The 22,723-nt window shown below is 42.0% G+C and overlaps 1 protein-coding gene across 2 annotated transcripts in view; it reads right to left on the reverse strand.

The window, feature by feature from the left end:
• Positions 1–216: 216 nt before the first annotated feature.
• Thsd1 (thrombospondin type 1 domain containing 1) overlaps positions 217–22,723 on the reverse strand; it is a 27,316-nt gene continuing 4,809 nt past the window's right edge. Inside the window, exons 3-5 of one of the 2 annotated variants that reach the window (XM_015484243.2) lie at positions 19,149–20,114; positions 7,774–7,932; positions 217–2,325 (exon numbers count right to left, since the gene is read on the reverse strand). In XM_015484243.2, the coding sequence (XP_015339729.1) occupies positions 941–2,325; positions 7,774–7,932; positions 19,149–20,114 (2,510 nt within the window). In that variant the 3' untranslated portion in view covers positions 217–940. The remainder of the gene's footprint in view (positions 2,326–7,773; positions 7,933–19,148; positions 20,115–22,723) is intronic. The other variant, XM_048800880.1, reaches the window with a different exon arrangement.

The raw sequence follows: 22,723 nt of genomic DNA on the forward strand, positions 1-22,723 counted from the left end.
TTAAAAAAAAAGCTTAAACTGTAAAAAATCATAAACTGGTCTACCTGCTTCCTATATACCTGAATGCATTCTCTGCTTCCAGTTTATGGAACATACAACCAGCACCCTACTGTCAGGCAGTGTCCCTGGTCAGCACCTACTGCCCATTTTCCAACAGATCCTTTCTCAGGAGACAATGCTTTCCTTTCAGAAATATTTACTATTTTCCCAGACCAATGATGGCTAGGTCTTTATTTGATTCACCACCTAAACAATCAAATGGTTATGTCATTTCTCTAAAGCAGGATTAAATCACATAATTTTGTCAAGTCATACGAACTCTTCATTGCATTAAAAAATGTTAAGATGTCACCCAAATCTTTCCTGCAAGTTCTTCTGGAATATCTTGTAGGGTCAACATGTCTTGGTGGTCTAATGACCATAATTCACTCAATCAGCCAGATACAAAACCTGTTCAATGTTGCTCCTGCAGGAGCCAATGCTTATATGTTTATAACTTAAAAAATTACAATTCAAAATTGCGATACCAAGCTAACTTTACTCTGGCACTGATGAGTTAAGGCTTCTAGAGATCTGCTTCAAGCCAGGAAAATTCCAGTGCAGTGTTCAAAGAACATCATGCTCAAGGCACATCTCGTGGTCTTTCATATCCACATGACAGGCCACGTTCTATTTGCTTTAGTGTAAATTTTATTATTGCTATTAGTAATAAGCCAATAGAAATAGCGTAGCAAAAGGAAAAGTTCAGGATCAATAACTTCTTCCTTATGAATTAAAACACATGCATATGCACGTGTCTCCCCTCTGTGTGAGCAACTCCCTCCCCACATTCTGCCTCAAGAACCGTTACACAAAATAGTCCACGGAGCTACGGGAGCAGTTGATAGTGCCACCTGGGTGAAGGACGCCTGTTGTGTGAAGTCTCAGGCAGATTCTTGACCTAGATTACCAGCTTTTCCACACTAAGGGTACTGGTGGTTTCATCCTCTTCGTTTGAGCCAAAATATCCAGGGAGGTCCAGCATCCTTTGCTCAGCCTCAGTGAGGCCAAAAGATGTGTTGTCATAGAAGGCAAACTCAGGCTGGGCCGGGAAGCTCTGACACTTGTCTTTCCTACATTGAGAAGGGCTCAGTGGACTGACCCTCTGGTAACTATCTTTGGGAGACGTGGGGGAAGACTGCTTCCTTGAGACACTCCTGTGACTGGGGGATGGTCCTCTCCGAGCTCTGTGGGGCTCTGTTCTCTCAACTCCTGCCACTAGTCCTGCCTGGCGATCCCCCAGGTCTGGTTTCCTCACAGGTTGCCCCATGGTGTAGGGTTTAGGGAGAGGGCTCAATGGACCACTGATTCCACCTGCTCCTTGGAAATGCTCCAGTGTCTCAGGAACCAGGTGAGCACCTCGACTCGGAGGCCTAAACCTGTCCTCTGCCTGGTCCCAGGTACGCATCCTAGAACTGTAGGTGGGGGCCTGCCGTGGAGTCAGAGTGGACATGCTCCTCTCCCGGAATGGCCGGGGTTGCTTGGTCTCATGAAAACTAGCCGTCCTCCTGAAATGGGAATTCCTGGGGTGGCTCCTTTCTGATGAGGCCCCTCTGCCATTCGTGTGCCTCAACTGGGACTTGCGGATCAGAGTCTGGCTGGGGCTGATGGCACAACTGGCCGGAGACATGTTGAAATCCAGCCTGGAGGGAGGCCTTTCCCCGCCACTCCCCAGCCCCACAGGCTGGTCCAGAAATGGAGACTTGATCCGGAACTTACTTGCTGCAGCTTCTTCTGGGCTTTCCAAGTCTAAGGGGGGACCGGCCGCAGAGTCTATGGCGGTGTCTGTCAGGGGACTCTGAGACACATGGTACACTTTGGTGGTCTCTGTCAGTCCTTTCTTCTTCATCTCCTTCAGCTGCTGCTGGGCAAGGCGGTAGCTGAACAGAGGAGGGATTATCTTCTGTGCATTGGACTGAAAGCTCTCGCTGCCAGAGGCGTCGTCCTCAGGAGTCACCTGCACACTGCGCCTGTAGGTCAGAGGGATACCCGTGTCCCCTGGGCTCCCCCCAGGCCCATCACCCCCATCCGAGAAGCTTCCCCGCTGCTCGCTCAGCTCGCAGATGTTCTCCTCGTCCGAGTTCTTCCGGAAGCTGGGGGAATGGAGGGAGTTGTGTCGAGCCGGGGTGCTGCATTTGGGGGACCGGCCAAACCTCCTCCACAGAGTGATGAGGACGGTGGCAATGATGATGAAGAGGCACAGGGATATCCCAGTGACAGTCACGATGTTGTTGGACTTTGCCGGACCCTGGGGTGGAAGGGGAGATGAGCTGGCTGGCCGGAAAGCTACAAAAAGAGGAAGAACAAATGAATTCTCTATATGGTTCTAAGATCTCTGAGTTGCTTGTTTTAATAATCAGAGCAGTAAAAGGGAGGCGGAAAAGGGACAGGCATTGGGATTTCTAGTCTGCCGGATCTCTGCTGAAAGCTGAAGCCAAACAAGGTCACCAGGAAAGAGGAAGAGCTGCAAAACTAGGGACCCACACGCAGGAAAGCCACAATCAAAGAGACTCCTGTGCTCACCAGCTCCTGCTGAGATGCCACCCATTTTCTACACAGAAGCAGTGTGTAGAAAACGTCAAGGCCAAAAAAAAAAAAAAAAAATCAAGGTTTTCCTTTACAATGATGTAAACACAGGACATCTGTAGTTACAGGTACTGTGAGAGGCTCGTGGGAAAATACCAAGACTCAAAACACAAAACCATTTAGATAGGTTATAAACAAACTCTCACATTAAATTAATTGATGGAAATAAAACTGTCAACAATATAATACGGTTCACTTTTCCCCCTTCTAGTACCCAGAAGGCGTCTTTCTAAGTATGGAACCCTGCGCTCTCTCACCCTCTGTTTTCAGCTCTCCACCCTTCTTCCCACCTTCCAGGTGGCACTGGCTTCTCATCATCTTCCCTGCTTTCTCAAGACACTTTGTCCCACAGCCTCAAAACTTTTTATCAAGATGCCAATGCCTATGTATACTCAATGGAATTTTATTCAGCCATAAATAAAAATGGAATTATGGCATTTGCAGGAAAATAGATGAAGCTAGAGAAATAAGTCCAACTTAGAGGATCAAGGGTCATATGTTTTCTCTCATATGTGGAAGCTAGAGAGGAAAAAGAAAAGGAAGGTGGAGTTGGATCCCATGAAACTCAAAGGGGGATCAGTAAAAAGTGGCCAAGGGGTGGGAGGCAGGGAAGAGGGGAGGGATAGGGCTGGGGAGGGATATTTCCAAATTATATTGTTATGTTGTGTGCATGTACAAATATGTAACAACAAATCTCATCCTTACGCACAACTACAATGCACCAATAAGAAATGTGGGGGAAAAAAGATGCAGATGCCACCTGGAGCCTCAAATGCCACACAACACCTGGAGACTGAGACCCAGTGAACTCACCTCTTTCATCCTAGGGCACTGCCTACCATTCAAGCCCTTCCAGACACCTCTCCCAACTTTTTTCCCCCAGACCCTCGTCACCACAGACTCTGTGCTTTGTCTCCTGAATTCCTGTTCCTGCTGTACCCCTGTGGCTTTCTATTGCACCCATGGGACACTAACTCATCACCTCCACCTTTCCACAAAACAGTCCCTGGTCTCCTGGCCTGACCTGAGGCCTGGCGATCCCACAGCACACAGCTTCCTCCAAGCCTCTCTGGTGGGAGTCATTGCTTCTTTATAAGCAAACAGAACCAGCAGCAGGGTGTGTCTCTAAATGGCATTCCTGGTTGACAAGTTCATCTAGCACTCCTCCACTTCCACATGAAACCTCTATTCCTTTGCTGCGCAGGCCATTCACCTAAACCATCCTTCATTCTGCCGTCATTTCCCAACCTTCTGACAGCCAACAGTCACTCTAGCACCTGGGCCCCAGCCTAGAGCTAGGACCATTCGGGCTACTCCAAGGTCCATCCCACCATACACAGTACCTTCCAGTGTCTGCAGCCCCCTCCCCTGAAACCTCAACCTTCACAGCTCACTGGTGCATTTGCCCCTCTCACTCATTATACCCAGTCTCAAGGGAACGGCACCACAGTCCACGCAGTGGCTACTCTTACTATCCTGATTTTCATCTTTCATCCCTGTCTCTCCATCCCTTGCCACATCCAGAGTCGATGCATCCTCTTCTTCCTCTATTCCCACTGCCAGTGTTTCATGTTTCATGTGGGTTACTGAAAATCTCTTACCAGGCACCTCTCTGCCACGCCTACCCTTCTGATCTGTATTCTGTGCCACAGGCAGAGGGAGCCCTCTAAAATGCAGGCCCAAACCTTTAGGACCTGTGAGGATCTGCCCCTGATTTTCCAGCCTCGTTTTTCCCATCCCCTCCCCACACACCATCCGCCAGCCACAGTAAATTGTTTGTAGCTCCCAAGGTCTCTTACTGTGCCATCTTCTTCTCTGCCTTCATGCATTGCTCCCTTTGCTAAAACTCCCTTGCTTACCTCGTTTAACTGGATGGCACCTTCTCAGCTCTCAAAGGCCAGCTTAAATATCACCTGCTCCAAGAAAGGAAATGTTCCCAGCATGGATTATCATCCCTGCTAGTTTCTGCAGCAGGCTTTGGATGCCTTTATGATTGCAGGCCCTACGCTGTCCTGTGTATTATGCCTGTTTATGTACCTTCTGAGCCACTATATCCTAAGCTCCCCTCAAGAAAAGGGCATATCTTCTTTTTACATATATATAAATAAAATTTTATATATATATATTTTTTAGTTGTAGATGGACACAATACCTTTATTTATTTTTATGTGGTGCTGAGGATCAAACCCAGTGCCTCAAACGTGCAAGGTGCACACTCTACCACTGAGCCACAACCCCAGCCCCAGCCCCAAAAGAACTTTTTTTTTTTTTTTTTTTGTAGTGCTGGGGATTGAACCCAGGGCCTTGTGCATGCAAGGCAAGGACTCTACCAACTGAGCTATATCCCCGGCCATATCTTCTTAATATATGTAATATATTCCCAACCCCAGTTACAACTGATACTCAATAAAAACATTAGTTTAATTGATTCATTCAATATTTTAAAAAATAATAGCAAGATGATCAATATCCTACCAGATGGACTGAGGATACCACAGCAACTGGATCCTCCTACTCTATTGTTGAACAAGAGAGACCAAATTAGTGCAAAGAGGTCCCAGTCCTTGGCTTAAAAGTATTGTTTTAAAGCCAAATAAAACTCTGAACTCCCAACCAAGTAAAAATAGTTTCCCAATTTATCATTTATTTCCTCTGCAGTGGCTGCTGATCAGTGGGCAACAGCATTGCCATCACACATCATGAACCACTCTCTCAGCTCTGTTATCTTTTGACGTTAGCTGGCTCCTATAAAAACCACAGCTGGAAGAAAGTGCAAAAGTTGCTGGCCTCCTGTATCCCTGCCTCATCTAGTCTTTCCTCATTCATACGAAGTGAAGATCTCCTGGTGCTGCAGACAGATCTTTGCATTTCCAAGGAGGAGAAAATAGGTGAAATGGGAAAAAGAGAAGGCTTGGAAGGTTATGGATCATTTCCACTTAGAGTAGAAGTTTGACCCTTACTCTTCTTGCTAATTAATAACATATGCATTTCCAGATCCCACCCAGTGTTAAGGAAGATGCCAGAACATGAAATTTGATTACATTTCCTCAAAGATGATCGCTAATTGCAATTGCTGATGCTTCTTCTAGAAAGCCAGATTGGCCTGTACATAAAGGTAAAGTATTCAAGATAGGCAGTCTGATGCAGAGTCAGCTCTTGTTCCTGATTCTTTACTTTATGACCTTGGGTAGGCTATTCGTTTTCTTCATGCCCCCCACTTCCTCTGTAATGTGGAGATAATAATATACAAGTGTCCCTTGATACCTGTTGGGGACTGCTTCCAGGACCTCTGTGGATGCTGAACTCCACAGATGCACAAGTCCCTTCTATAAAATGGTATAGTGTTTGCATAGAAACTACACAATTCTCCCATATAATCTAAATAATTTCTAGGTTATTTATAATATCTCATGCAATGTCAATGCTATGTAACTCATTATGTTGTTTACAGAATAGTGAAAGGGAAAAAAATCTGTACATGTTCAACGCAGATGCAATTTTTTCCTGAATATTTTCCATCCATGGTTGGTTGAATCCACAGATGCAGAACTTCCAAGCCTTCTCTTTTTCCTATTCTGCAAATACAGAGGGCCAGCTGTAACTACTTCTTACGTGTAAGGTACTTAGAAAAATGCCCAGCAGGCAGTATGCTTTCAAGATCTGAGCCCAGCATAATAATATCTACCTGGAAGAATGAATGTGAGGCTTAAGTGCAATAATGTATTTAAAGTGTTGACACACAGCGGGTGTTCAATAAATGGCTGATATTAAATTCACGTGAGTATTATGGAACTCTGGGTGGACTCTCTTAATGCCATGCTCCATCCCAGAATTAAGAAGATGAGGTATATTTAAAGAAAGTTATATACAAGGAAAGAGCTATGGAAAGTGAAGGGGACTTATAAAGAAATAAGTTGACAGGGCTAAGAGATCTGAAAACTGTAGGAGACAGAGCTGAAGAAAGAATGGGTTCAGAGCGGGGCCCTGTCTTCCTGTCAAAGAAGACAGGCTGGGAGGGCTGGGAAATGAGCCTGGACTTGAAGCCACAGTAAGAAAAAGTCAGAAGAGAGAATAAACCTCTGGAGGTGCTGGAATGAACAGAATAAGGCCTCTGGTACTGGCCACAAAGACGAAACAGCAAGGATTTTCTAAGGCCACAGGCAGTAACAATGGTTGAAACATTGCCAGGTATCTGTGGTTTGGACTAAAAGGTACTCTAAGATCCAAACAAAGACAAGCACCTAACTCCTCAAGATTCCAAAGAGCTAACGAACTAAGTAAGGATGGTCTTTGAATGTGGGATTGGAGAACGAATGGCACGATTTGACAGAGGGATTTTATCTTAAGGGTCAGGACCAGAGTAAAAGGCCAATGAACTCAGCAGGAGTTGCCCGTCGGGGAGTGGCTTTGTGTGTGGGAAGAGCAAGGATTATTCATCACTGTAACCATAATTGTGGCAAATAGACAGGATTCAGCTCTATAAGCTGAAGCAAACCTAACCGAGCCATGTGAGCATCATGACCACTCCCACCAAAAACTCATGGAGCACCTACCAGTGTGTGCCTAGAAGACACTGAGGAAATGTGGCAAAGGCCAGTCTCCAGGTGATGGCAAAAAAAGTGTCCCTACCTCCTGGTAACAAACTTAGATCATGTGGAGGTAAAGACAGGCTATCTTGCCCCACTTTGACAACTAATGGTCTATGTGGTCCCCTTGGGCTTCTCTGGGTTGCTGAAGGGAAAAAAAATTAGGGGAAAATTTTTTCCCACAGTTTTGTGGGTTAAAGCAGAGGGAGAAATATCAGCAACCAAAAATGTTAGGAAGAAATAACACTTCTCCCCTGGATTTAAAAAAATTAATTATTTATTTGTTGTATTTAAAAAATATTTATTAGTCTGAATCTTTAGACATATTTCCTTGTCAAGTCCCTCTTACACAGTGTCCAATCCATCATCTCACTGTCAAGTTATTTTCCAGCCACTCCCAGTCTTAGATACACTAATGAATACAGCATTAGAATCAGCGGCATCACAGAGCATGCACCAGTCTGCTCCTGAACTCAGAATGCTGGTTCTCAGGCTATTCTGGGTTCCATATTCCCTCTGATGAAGGCTCTGAGAAGACTCCCAAGGGAGCAAGAGTACCTACCAGCACACTCCTCCAGGGAACATGGGGAGGCCTCCGAGGACACTCCAGGGCAGCCAGGTCTGGAGGGGAAGGAAGTGAGACATACTCGGCGACGTTCTCTGACACCATCCCCACATGTAGCGCTACATTGGCTCCACGGCTGCCACAGTCCCCAAGTTTCTGCAAGGACATAAAGTCATGTTTTTAATGCTAGTTCATTTGAGAGTCAGTATTTAACTGCACCCAAATGAAGCAGCAACACTCAAATCTCAGACCTTGAAAAGTCAGTAAGTAAAAACATTCCCAGAGATGTAGGAAGCTACAAAGACTGTATTGCCCAGCCTTAAAACAAAGAAAATCTGTATAATCTATAAAATCTTAGCCTTCCTAGAAGCCACCAGATAACTGAGGTCACAGGGTAATCAACTAACCTGCAACGTAAGGAAAGACAGGCTCCTCCAAAGAGAGAGTGATGCAGCATCTGTTTACCTGGGACAGACTCCAGGACCTACCCACACAAGTTAGTGAGAAGACTCCATTAAAAAAGGTAATGAATTGCTAAAAAACCTAGTGTGTGGACTAGCATGAGAACACAGAGTCCCTGGGGCGGGGGGGATGACAAAACAAGGGGAATTTGTACCCACTTGCAGACTCTTTTCTAGAGAGCTCACCAAATGCTCACCGAAGGAAGGAGTGCAGGTGCAAGACTAGACAAAGCCCTCTCACAGCTGAAGTCTGAAGAGAGAAGGGACATCACCACAGAAAAGACAGAAACCTCACCCAGATCCTTCTCCCCACCTCCTTTACAGAACAGCATCCTTAACCACTGGGGAAAGGATTGCCATTCTGTCAACCTAAGAGTATTGGGTGAGACCAACTGCATACTAGGGCATGGAAAAACTGTGCCCTTACAGAGAAGTTGGAAATGTCCTGGGCCCAGATACTGTGAATCTTCCACCATGTGAGAGGAGAGGGATCATCAAGAAAGCCCTATTTATCCTGAGACACAGGGATACATCACTTGCCCAAGACTGAGTTGACCCAGTACAAGAGAATGCCCTCTCCTCATTTCAGGCTAGCAAGTACCACATAGCAAATAACAACAGTCTAGAGCTGGGGTGGGTTGGGGAGAGGCAAGAGCTAGAACCTCTCCGATGCACAGATTCAAGTCTAAAGCTGAGGGTGAATAGAAGTATGGAGAAAAACACTCTGGCAATCTAATGCCTACCCTAAAAACAAAGTAACACGAGAAAATTCTGACATCTGTGATGTACTGAGGGTAGCCACAACAGAAAAATCCAAAGAATGACTCAAATCTTTAATTAACCCAATGCTCTCAGTAAAGATCTAGAAAACCCCAGTAATGAAATACCTACATTAAGACCTACGGAAAAAAAAAAAACAGAAATATACTACTTGCCTTAGTGTCCACATTTTCAAACAAATTTGTAGCTTTCAAAATGTAATTATGAGAGGCACAAGAAAGTAAAAAGACAATAAGCTATCAAGAGACAAAATAATCTAGAGAACCAGATTCAGATATGACCCAGATATTAGACCTATTAGAAAGAAGGTTAAAATAATTTATTAATATGTTAAAGACTTTAGTGAAAAGATGAACAAAATGTACAGAGATGGAAATTTTCATCAGAGAGTTGTAAACTAAAGAGTCAAATGGAAATGTTAGAATTGAAAAACAGTAACAGAGTTGAAGAATGCCTTTTATAGGCTCATAATAGATTCAACACAGCTGAGGAAAGAAACAGTGTATTTGGATATAGGTAACTAAAAATCACCCAAACTAATACACTAAGAGTGCTATGAATTTAATATGTTCCTCAAAAACCATGTGTTTGAACTTGATCCCCAACCCAACAGTGCTGAGAGGTAGAACCTAATGAAAAGTGTTAAGGTTTTGAGGGCTCAGCCCTCATGAATGGATTAATGCTGTTTATCAAAGGGTTTGAGTCACATATTCTTTTACCTTTTGCCTTCTGCCACAAGATGATGAAGCAAAGAGGTCTTCGCCAGATGCAAACCCCTTGACCTGGGACTTCCCTGCTTCTAGACTGTAAGAAATAAATCTCTGTTCTTTGTAAATTACAGTCTCAGGTATTCTATTATAACATCACAAAATGAACTAAGAGGTGAGCCTGAAGAATGAATTCCACAGAAGTCTGAAGAACTGTAGGATATCAAATAGTTTCTAGTACATGTAATCGGAATAAGACAGAAGAAATATTTAAATAGATAATGTCCAAAAACTCTCCAAAATTAAAGACTAAACCATCGACCCAAGATGCTCAGGAAACACCAAGAAGGATAAATATTTTAAAAAAAAGTAAAATAAAACAAAACACTTAAGACACACTGTACTCAAACTTCTGAAAACCAAAACAATCAGAAAATCTCAAAGGCTGTGGCTGCTGGGTGGGAGGGTGAGGGTGGAAACACATCATACACATTTCTCATCTGAAACTATGCAAGCCAGAAGGAAATGGAGTGGCACTGCTGAAGGGCTGGGAAAACAACAAACTACCAACCCAGAATTCCATACCCAGTAAAAACACCTTTCAAAAATAAAGGGAAAATAAAACTTTTTCAGACAAATGAAACTGATTACTAGCAAGCCTTCAACATAAGAACTGTTGAAATCTTTCAGGCAGAAGAATTTTAATACGGAACAAAAACTTTATGTAAAGAGACTAAGAGTATTAAAATGGCATATATAAAAGTAAATATAAAATTCAAAATCCATTTTTCTTATTCTTAAATGCTCTCAAATACTACTGATAGTCTACACCAGCATTATAGCAATGTGTGATGTGTTTAATATCATATATAAAACAAAATGCACCAGGTGTGGTAGCATACACCTATAATTTCAGCTATTTGGGAGGCTGAGACAGGAGGATCAGAAATTTGAGCCCAGCCTGGGCAACTCAGTGTCTCAAAATAAAAAATAAAAAGAGCTGGTGATATAGCTCAGTCATAGAGTGCTGCTCAGTTCAATATCCAGTGCCACACACACACACACACACACACACACACAAGTAATATGTATGACAACAATTACACATAGAATAGGTATAGCTGCAGTGATAGGGAACTTACTTAGCATGTGTGAGGTCCTTTATTCAATCACCAGCAACAAACACACTCACAATAATGGGACAAATGAATTGAGAGTATACTGCTCAAAATTCCTTACACTACATGTGAAGCAATGTAATATTTGAAGGCAGATTGAGAAGATGTATATTGTAAACTATTGGACAATCACTAAAATCATTTTAAGAGATAAACAATCAGGGATGGGGCTGTAGCTCAGTGGTAGAGCACTTGCCTAACATGTGTGAGGCACTGGGTTCAAACCTCAGCAGCACATAAAAATAAATAAAAGTATTGTGACCATCTACAACCAATAACAATAATAATAATAGGGAAAAGTATCAACCATGTGTCATAGCCAACTTAAAAAAAAAAAGCGAGAGAGAGATAAACAATCAACCAAAAGTGTATACCTCAGCAACTTAGTGAGACCTTGTCTCAAAATAAAAATTAAAAGGACTGGGGATGTGGCTTAGGGGTTGAGCACCCCTAGGTTCAATCCCTGGTATCAAGAAACAAAAAACTAACTAACCAACCAAATAAATAAATAAACCAACCAAAAGTGTTGATAAAGTAAATCATAAAAATATTCAATTAGGGGCTGGGGTTGTGGCTCAGCGGTAGCGCACTTGCCTGGCATGTGTGAGGCACTGGGTTTGATTCTAAGCACCACATATAAAGAAATAAATAAAGGTCTATCAACAACTTAAAAAATAAAATTAAATAAAAACAAACATGACCCAACTACATACAGTTTTTTAAAACTCAATTTACAGATAAAAATATATATATATTAAAAGAATAGAAGAATATATACCTTGTGAACATTAAAAGAAAACTAGAATGGCTACATTAATATCAGACAAAACAGACTAAGGAACCAGGGACATTCCCAGGAATAAAAAAGGAACATAGCAAAATAACAAAGAAGTCGATTCAGCAAGGAGCCTTAACAATCCTAAATGCAGATCCACCTAACAACAGAACTTCAAAATACACACAAACCCCTCCCGAACAGCCCTCTTCTTTCTCTCTTCCCTCCGCCCCCCCGCACTACTGGGTACCAACCCAAGGTCTTGTGCACACTAGGCAAGCACTCTACTTTTAAACTACACTTCCAGCCAAAACAACCATTATTGATTGATAAATGCAAACTTTTCTTCCAAGCAGATATCTGATCACTGCCAGCTAGAATAATTGAATATTTCCCTATAAAGAATTCTCTATGATCACCCATCCAACCCCAAGACCTATTATGTTCTGCCAACATGAGGCATCCTCTGCATAAAAGTTTCTCTCCATCCTTTTTGGACAAAAACTTCTAATGCAGCAGAGGTGTACAAAGCACTACAAAAACACAAGGAAAATGTACAGGGCTCAGGTGAGCCAAGTGGTGCAATCTTTGGAGTGAGTCATGGAATATGAGTTCTTCGTAGCAATTAAAAGTCTCAGGATTTTCACAAGAGTTGGGAGCATTACAAACGAGTATACTGGACCAACATCAACTGAGGTGTGGTAATGATGTTCCAAGTAGAGGTCCAAATGAACACAATATTGGTTCTGTGCCTCCCGGATCATACTGCAGCTCCTTGGCTGGGGCAGAACAATGAGCAGGCTTTGTCCACAAGGCTTCAGAGATGCTCAGGCACTAAGCCCCCAGTGCTTGAACAGCTTTGGCAAACTCATATGGAAGTCTCTCTGAGTTAAAGTACCATGATTCATTTTTGAAAAATCTACTGAGAATCCCATTACTGCTAAATCTAAATTGAAAATTAAATCAACATACAGCACTTTCTTCTCTGGTTTAACACAAAGGTGTGGACAATTACAAAAGCTAAGAATCCTCTTGCTATTCTTTTTGAACTCTTACTTTATATAAATATAAAAATGAATTCGTTAAATACATAGACATTGGTCTAACCAAAAAGAAAAATTCCCTTAGTAGAGACCGGGAAATAAAATTACTTTTGATATCAAGAATGCTAATGTTAAAAAAAAAAGCTGATTTAAAAATAAAATGAAAAATAAAATCTGTAACATTTTATGTCTATTTCTAAAAAAAAATTTAAATAGGAAATCATTCAAATAAAACAAAAATCAAATTTAATAAGACAAATTTTTTCTAAAAATGCTTTAAGTATCTAATCCCTGAAGATCCCTGCTAATAACTCTGAAGAAAATACTTGGCAAGATGGAAATTCATTAGATGGCAACAGTACATGTTTTAGAAATGAAGGGCAAGATGACTAAGAGTCCAAATAGTCTTTCTTCATGAATGGAAAGCTATTTCATTTGGTCCTGCTTAGATGTCCATACCTTTATAACAAACCTATCTGGCCAGGCTGAATGCCTTTCGGGCCACTACAAAAGATATCAATTCTGAATGAGCAAAATTAGTCTGGAATGTCAAAAAGGAAAATTTGTTTCTGCCTCCAAGACTATCCGAAGGAATAAAGTCTATGAGATGTTCACATCTGTAAGACATTTTGCTGAAGAGACCAAGGTAACTAAACAAAATATGCTTATGAGAAAATTCCGCAGATAAAAATAAGCAAGTAGCTATAAGCAGCAGCAGGAGCAAAGGCACCTGGGATAAGCAGTTCAGCTTTGCTTTGCACAGAACAAGGCTCACTCATATTGAACAAATCATACAGAAGCCTGGGCCAGAGGACTCCCAAGTGGTTTTAGGTCTTCTAAGAAGAGTAGGCAGCCCAAGATGAACTGGGAAGAAAAAAATAAAATCTTTGTTTTTTCAACCTAAAAGCCTTTTATTATTAGATATATGAACTGATGATTGATTGTCAGAGGCTGTTGTAAAATAGCAATGAATGCAAACTCAAGCTAGTCTACCTGGCTTTTAGCTTTTTGTGTGTGTTGTTTGTTTGTTTATTTTCATGGTGCTGAGAATCAACCCAGAGCACCATGCATGTTAGGCAAGAGGTATACCACTGAACCCATCTCATAGTCTACCTGGCTCTGTGTTCCGGCTATACATTCAAACACAATGGACCTTGGGCAAATTATTTAGCCTTCCTGTGCCCCCATTTTTTCATCTATAAAATTAACAACATAATGAACATAAGTCATAGGGTTAGGGGGACTAAACAGGTAATATTCACAAAACACTAGGAAGGTTCCCCGGAGTAAAGTAATCTCTATGCCAAAATCATAAGTAGTCATTTTTGACAACATACAAAATTTGTTGTGCTGGTATTTAAATACTATCCTAGGGTCCTAAGACATATTTTGGAAAAGAGATAAACTCATAAAGCAAATTCTTCCATTGTCAAAAAGAACTAGCAAGAAATTCAGTACTTCATATGAGTAATGGTAGGGCCCCTAAATGATGCCATTTGGCAAAACAAAAATAAAGAAAAAGTCAGTCTTTACTGTCCAGATCTGTCAATTTAAGTAGAAAATGAACAGAACTCAGCGCCTTCATCAATTTATAAACAGGCTGAGTATCCCCTCTCCAAAATGCTTGGGACCAGAAGCATTTAAGATTCTTGAGGGCTGGGGTTGTGACTCTGTGGTAGAGCGCTTGCCTAGCATGTGTGAATAACTGGGTTCAATCCTCATCACCACATTAAAAAAAATACTAAATAAATAAAATAAAGCGGCTGTAGCTGTAGTTCAGTGGTAAAGCACTTTCCTCCTTTCCTCACATCTGAAAGGCACTGGGTTCGATCATCAGCACTACATAAAAATAAAATAAAGATATTGTGTATCCATCTACAACTAAAAAAAATTTTAAAGTAAAATAAAATAAAGGTATCATGTCCATCTACAACTAAAAGATTTTTTAAAAAGATTCTTGAATATCTGCATATACATAATGAGATATCTTGGGGATGAGACCCAGTCTAAACATGAAATTCATTTGTTTCAAGTACATCTTAAACATCAAGTCTATAATTTTGTACATTTTTAGTGCACCTGTGTTTCAACAGCAATCCATCACATGAGGCCAGATGTGGATTGTTCCACTTATGCTATCATGTTAGTGCTCAAAAACTTTGGGATTTTGGAGCACTTGGGATTTCAGATTTTCAGATTAGGGTTGCTGAACATTTTGTACAGGCTCAATCTCACTAAAAACACAGAAAGGCACTAAAGTTCCAACATTAATTTCACTTCTGAGTTAAGTAGTCAGTCACTATCAGTCTGCCACACAGAAAAATCTGTGTTTAGCTTCTCTGATTACTGCTGTCAGGCCTGCGGTTGGGTTGTGGGTAGCTCCTGCTCCATGGAGGAACCCTTGCAAGGAAACACTGACCACCCTCAGTTTGGGCACCCAGAGCACCACTCCCTGCCCTGACCTCCCCTGTGCCTTTCCTCTGCTGCTGATGCTACTGTTGAAACCCCTCAGTAGACATTGAATGGAAGCATCTGTGGAACGTGCAACATCTTGGAGAAGCAACAAGATGGTCCTCCTGCCCCAAACGTCTTTAATCCAGTGGCCCACATTTCTTGATTTCTCTTGATTTGTTTCAATTACATTCACTCAGATTTTCTCCCCTGAACACAAATCTTCCTGTGAAATGTCAAGAATCTCTTGATGATCAAATCAGTTCAATCTGTTTTTCTAATACCTAGCTGGGATAGGCCAGACCTGAGTTCAATTTCCACTTTAATAAACATGTATTGAGCAACTAAAGGTATCAGGCAGCCGGGCAAGATGGCGCATGCCTGTAATCCTAGCAGGAGGATTGCAAGTTCAAAGTCAGCCTCAAAGCGAGGCGCTAAGCAACTCTATTTTGTATTTAAATAAAATACAAAATAGGGCTGGGGATGTGGCTCAGTGGTCAAGTGCCCTGAGTTCAATTCCCAGTATTCCCCCACTCCTCCAAAAAAAAGCTGCCAGGCGAAGTGTAACAGATAAAGACCATGAACAGTTTTATTACCACACAAGTCAGATTTCGCCATTGAATGAGCTTCCCATTCAGTGAGACATGGGGGGAAAGGCATGGCAGGGGGCATTAAACAAGCGATGGTAGGAGTGATAAGTGACATGAAAAAGGAATTGAAGGCTGATGCAGCAGCTTGGGGCATGGAAGTTCACCAGCCTGGGGTGGAGGAAGAATAATCTGAGTAGAGACTTGGAGGACAGATTAATATTGAGCAGGGGAAGGCTGAAGGAGAAGGGTATCCCCGGCCCCAGCTGAAACCTGGTGACTACAGAGAAAACAGGGACAGCCCTACTGTGGCAGTCCTTGTGGATTTCATTCTCGTGCCAAGAAAAGTGACTGAACGGTTTTAAGCAGGTGAACAACCTCAGTGGGCGTGAATTTTAAACGATCCTTCTGCTGCAGTGACAGAATGAAATGGACCGTCAATAGCCAAGCAGGAATCTGTTGCAAGAGTCCAGGTAAGGGATGATGAAGACTTAAAACCAACTGGTGTCATGCAACTGGGAAGAAGTGGCAAGAATCAGACACCCAGGAGGCAAAAGCCATAGGATTTCGTTATTTATAGGAGATAAAGGAGAAGAAGACTCTTAGGCTTCTGGTTTGAGCAATGAGATAAATGGTGGAGTCCTGTACTGAAAAGCAGCTTTGGGTTGTGGGTACAGCATTTGCCTGTCAAGCTGGATGCCCTGGGTTTGATCCCCAACACCACATGCCCCATAATAAAATATTATACTGAGGATCAGGTTTAGTTAGGGGTAATAAGTCCAAATCCAGATATGATGCTTTTGAGGTACCTGGGAGACAGCTCTGGGATGCCCACTATTTAGCAGGTGAAGGGTTGGGAAAAAATGCCCATCTGGACTTAGCAGCATTAGGACAGCAATCTCCTAGCAGGCATGCAGAGAGTGAAAAGAGATGACTAATCCTTAAGGGATGAGACAAGCCGGTAGAAGTGGCAGGTCAAGGAGAAGGTGCGGGAGCAGCCAGGTAGGTGGGAGGTAAACAAGGCAGGTGTGGTGTCCCAGAATCAAGGTTAATGAAGACACACAGGCTGAAGAGGATACCTGGATTTGGGGACCTGAAACTCATTCACCAGCTGCTTTAGCGACAGTATTTTCAGAAGTGGAGTGGGGGCAGAAGTCAGTTTTCAGTAGGCTAAAATGTGAATATGAGGTCAGGAAATTAACCTCAAAGTGTAGGGAACTTTTTTTTTTTTTTCAATAAACTGGCTATAAAAGGAAGAAGGCTGATACCTGGAGAGCAGGAGGTTGAGTGACGGATACTTTTTTGTTGTTGTTGTTTTTAGACAAGCAAATTAAGTACATTACAAATGAGAACGAGCCTTTGTAAGAAGGGACAAGAGTTGAGAGGCAGGTAATGATAACAGCGGGTTCCTGGAAGGAGTGAAAGAGCCGAGCTCCACAGTGGAGCTCCGGGAGGTTTGACCTGATATTGGCGGAATGACACTTTTTCCATTGGTGACAGGAAAGGAAGGGGGGAGGCAGGATCTGAAGCCAGAAGATCTGACAGATCATTTAATGGCGGGGCACAGAGTTCCCATCTAATGGCTTCCAGCTGCCCTGGGTGTAGGAGACAAGCCAGCTCTGAGAGTTAACCACAGGGCAAGGGTTGAGGTCTGAGGAAAGTGCAGGAGGTATAAATGAGCCATTGTGCAGAACAGAATGGAGCATGAGCCAGCCAGGGTGACCTGCTGAATAGTTCAGAGGCCCAGCTGAGGGTGAAGGGATGAGCCGCCCACAGTGGCATCAGTCCACCTGGGTGTGAACTTGTGCAGCCTCCGCAGCTTGAGTGCAGTGGGCAGCCATGCAGATGGCTGGACTCATGCAGAGTGGGGGCATGGCCTAGCAGGTGCATCCAGAGGAAAATAGGGCAAAGGAGTTCAGAAAATTGGTAGGAGGATGGATAAAGGGATGGCCCACAGAATCTAGGTGGGATAGACAGGTGAGTATAAGCAGCCAAGTGGCCAGTGGAAGGGGAGAGAATTCAAGGAGAGGGACTTCTTAAAGACAGGAAGTGAGTAGATCTGTAATAAGAAACACTTGGGGTTATGGACAATCAGAAGCTTGGGCAGTCAGGGGGCCCTGGGTTCAGTGGGATAAAAATAAGAGCAGAAGGGAGTGAACCAAAAAAATCTCAGCCAAATTCAGTCACTTGTTAAGACCAAGCTTGCCCTCAGGAAAAGGGAATAAAAGGCATAGAGCAGCATTGCGGGGGAGCAGAGGGTGACTCAGTGGTAGTACCTCCCCACATGCATGAGGCTCTGGTTCAATCTCCAGTACCACCACCAAACAACAGACAAGCAGTACTGGGAATGGATGGCACTGTGGTAACCCCACTTCCCAGTGACTCAGCAGAGCACTACATAAGGAACACAGGACCTGAAGACACTTTCAGAAATCTTGATTTAATTTCTCACTAAAGAGGATTCATTGCTATAATGAATAATGAAGAAAAAAAGACCTGACCAGAAAAGAGGAGTTACTAAATACAATTTGGAATTTAGCTTGGAAATCCAATTATCTCCGCCATGGACTTTTCTGTATGATGTAATAATATGAATTTAAACAAAATAGCTAACATTTATTGAGTACTTCCTATGCATGAGGCACTTTGCTAAGAACATTATGTCTACTTGGTTAAATCTCTAGAAGTCTCTGAGGTATGTATCTTTATTATCCCTATTTTATTTACTGAAACCTTAAAGAAGTTAAGTGGGTCTGTTTTCCACCAGTACAATTGCCCCCCAACTCCCTGCAGGTTTCACATCCACAGATTCAACTAACCGTGGATGGAGAATATTCAGAGGAAAAAAAAATGTGTCTGGGGCTATGATTGTGGCTCAGTGTTAGAGCGCTTGCCTAGCATGTTTGAGGCAATGGGTTCGACTCTCAGCACCACATAAAAATGAATGAATAAAATAAAGGCATTGTGTTTATCTATAACTTAAAAGAAAAAATTAAAAACGTGTCTGTACTAAATATGTACAGACTTTTTTCTTGTCACTCTTCCCTAAACAATTCAGTATAACAACTTATTACATACATTTACACAGTATAAGGTATCGTAAGTAATCTAGAAATGATTTAAATATATAGAAGGATATGCATAACTTATATGCAAACACTATGGCTTTTTGGTATCTGCAGGGATCCTGGAACTCATCTCCCACAATGGTAGTGGGTGACTGTACTCTTTTAATTTTTCAGATAAGGATAAAAATGCCAATTGGTTGAGGAATGAACCATTAAAATGATGGTACAGTTTACCTAAAGTTCACCTAAATACTAAATAATGATTTTGATTCAATGGAGACGCCAATCTGACTTTTAAATGTTTAAAAATCTCAATACCAACCTATATTTCTCTGAATGAGCATGCATTCCTTTTCCTTTGCAGAAAAATGGCTTCTCCTTGAAACTCCAAAGTTAAAGCAATATTTATTCTTGCCCATGTCAAACAAAGTGCAGTTAAACACTGTTCTCCTCTCTCCCAGGGGCAAGCTGTTTTCAGCTAGCTGAATGGTCCTCTCTCCAGGGCGTCTGGGGGCCTCCTTGAAGACAGCCACCACTCCTTGGACGAAGACACACGGTGGGGGCAGGACCATCACCTCCACTCCAGACTCACACGTGAGCTCTGGCACCATCACCAATTTGTATCCAAATTTCTGAGCCAGGTCAATGGGTCCTGTGGAAGAGATGACCGAGTCTCGGCCACGCAGCTTTAGCACCACGGTGACATAGGCCTCTGGCCCCACAGGTGCACAGCCAAACTCAACCCATTGACTTTGAGTGAGTTCCGCCCTTTTGCTAGTTCTTATCTCTAGTGGCTGACCTGGACTTGTCCTAGCCTCAGGAAGACTGTTGGTGAAGATGACATCCACCAACATGTCAGGTTTGTCACCAGGAAACAGACACAGTGGCTGATTGGTAAAAAGGCCCACCTGGAAGGTGCCTTCTGCTGCCTTGGATGTCCTGTTCAAGTCAACATGAAAGATGGGCCATTCCACCTTCAGAAAGGCACTTTTCTCCCACCAGGGGACTGCAGTACTGTTGTCTATCACTTCCGGAGTCATCATGAACCAGTAGTCGCCAGCCTCTTTGAAGTAGAAGCACTCAAACTCCAGTGTTCCCTGGGACTCATTGGTCAGGAGGTATTTGGTGGTAAGAGTCTGATTGGTGTTGGCCTCCAGCAGCAGGACAGACACATTCCTCAGAGTCCTGTTAGCACCATCAGCATACTGGAAATCCACTGACACGGTGCTGTTGCTTAGCGCTACATGGCCTGGCTCTCCTAAGAGGAGATACTCGGCTTCTCCAAGGACTGAAATGAAATGGGTGGAAATTATTTAAAAAGGTGCATCTGAGCAGCACTATTAGTGACACTGATGAAAACAGCATTTTAGACACTAGGGAAGCTGGAACCCAGCCAAGGATGAAATAGCATGTAAAATGACAACAGACAGCTCCTGGGCTCCGGGCATTGAGCTTATTCCATTTTAAGTGGCTCTGTTTTCTCACCACCTTTCATGATATTTAGAATAATGAATTAGTGATAAGTACTCTGAACTCACAACTCTCATCATATTGCAGTGAAACTCTACAAAACTAGAATAACAATTGACAATTCTCAGGTTAAAAAATCAAAAAAACTCACATTTCTTATTTTAATCATGTTCTGGTTTTTAGGTATGTGGGGGAAATGAATAGACGGTGAAGTTAGCGAGAGCTTGATACAACTGAAACAATCAACTGCTCTAAATTATTTGAAATATAAGACCCTATTTTACCTCATAGTTGTTACTGTCTAGTATTCAAGACAAAGGCTTGGGAAAGGAACCAGTCTTCTTGGTTTATCTGAGGTAGAATTTTTTAGATGGATAAGATATGTTGACACTTTATTTTGCATGAATCACCCAAGGGATAGAATGAATATTTATGAAATAACTAGGCTTGTCCTTGGCAATTTTAATGACATTACAGCAATTGGTATTGGCCTAGATAGAACAGATGACTTCTAGTCTCCCAAGTATCAGACAGTTAGGATCAATCATATCTTTTAAAAAGAGACCCAGCAGAGCAGTTGAAGTGAATAGGACAAAGAACACAGATACACAAGAATCCTTGTTTCTATTTTGAACCCCATCCAAATACACATCAAAGAGGCAGAATTTGGCAATGAGACAATCAGTTGGCCCATGACCGGGGAATGAACAACTCAGTGCCCTTTTGGTATGAAAAAGAACTAGTATAATTATCAGTTTATTATTCTTATTGTATATATCACATCCATGTATGCTGTGTACATATTCTATATGTCCAAAGGGGCTCATATGTTTTCCATTTGGGTTTATAGTCTTTACAATACCCTTATATATTTAATCAAAGATTCTTAGAATTAGCATATAAATATGTTAGCACATAGAACTATTTTTTTTAATTAGCTCAGCACTTCACCTATTTCTTATTTGAGATGAGGTGAAATAATATACATAAATTTTGGATAGACTTGAATGCTTGATCATCACTTACTTGAAAATCATTCTAGGATAAAGGTGGGTTTTGTTTTGTTGTTTTCCACTTAGGCAAAATGGAAGTTGAAGGATGTTCGCTTATGTCTGGAAACAGCTCAGGTCAAGGAAGGTGACTGATTCTGGAGCAGATCATATGCTGGTTCAGAGCCCAGCTGGTAACTTTTGTAACTAGTAGGTAAAGAGCATGCACCACAGCCCAGGGAAGGAGTCAAGACTGAGAGAAGTCACATTAATTTCAATCTCAAAGGGACAGGCTGGTTGTGGGGTGCATTTTAAAATTAGAGGCACACAAACTATTAAAACAGCTTAGGTGTCCATCAGTGGATGAACAAATAAAGAAAATGTGGTATATATACACAGTGGAGTTTTATTCAGTCATAAAGAAGAATGAAATTATGTCATTTGCAGGAAAAGGATGGAACTTGAGAGCATTATGTTAAGTGAAATAAACCAGAAGGTAAAGGGTTGCATATTTTCTCTCATAGGTGGAAGCTAGAGAGAAAAAAGGAGAAGAAAGGAGGAGGTGGGGGATCATGAAAATCAAAGGGAGATCAGTAGAATAAAGGGACCAGGGAAAGGGAGGAGATATGGATATGGGGAAAGACTAGAGATTGATAATGGCTAAATTACATTGTGCACATGTACAAAGACATGAGAACAAATCCCAACACTATTATTACAACTATAATGAACCAGTAAAATCATGGGAAAAAATTAAGTGGTCCACTTCAATAACTAATGGAAGTTTATCATAAATGACAATAAGGTTGTCGATGGGCTGATCAGATTCTGATTTGATGGGAACCAGTCAAGGAAAGAGGTGACGTGCACAGTTGGAAATGGAGAACAAAGATGCAATTGATGAGTTCCAGCAGCAGCAGATAAGAGGTATGCACTGAAGAGAGATGAACTCCCATTCCTTCAGACTAGAAGATACTCTCATGGAGAAAACTATAATTTAGTTATAGCATATCCTGCTTACTCTAATATAGACTTCTCTATTCTTTCATTTCCCCTGTCCTCATTTCTTAATTGTATTTAAAGGATCTGCTCTATATAAATGTGTTGCTAAAAAAAAAAAAATAAAAAAAAAAGCAGTGATGGTATTTTGATTCATATTAAAAGGGAAAAAACTAGATCTCTCAAAGTATCTTCTTTTCCATCAGTGACCTGAGCATTCAACTTCTGTTCTCCATTTTTTGTACTGGGGATTGAACACAGGGCACTTTATCACTGATTTCCATCCCTAGCCCCTTGTTGTTTTTGTGTTTGAGACAGGATCTCACTAACTTAACTTGCCAGGCTGGCTGACTGGATCTCCTGCCTCAGCCTCCTAAGTAGCTGTGATTACAAGACACGTGCCCACCCATACCCCAAGCCCTTTTTTGTATCTTACTTA

This window comes from Marmota marmota, unplaced genomic scaffold, assembly GCF_001458135.2.
Source record: "Marmota marmota marmota unplaced genomic scaffold, marMar, whole genome shotgun sequence".
Classification (NCBI taxonomy): Eukaryota; Metazoa; Chordata; class Mammalia; order Rodentia; family Sciuridae; genus Marmota; species Marmota marmota.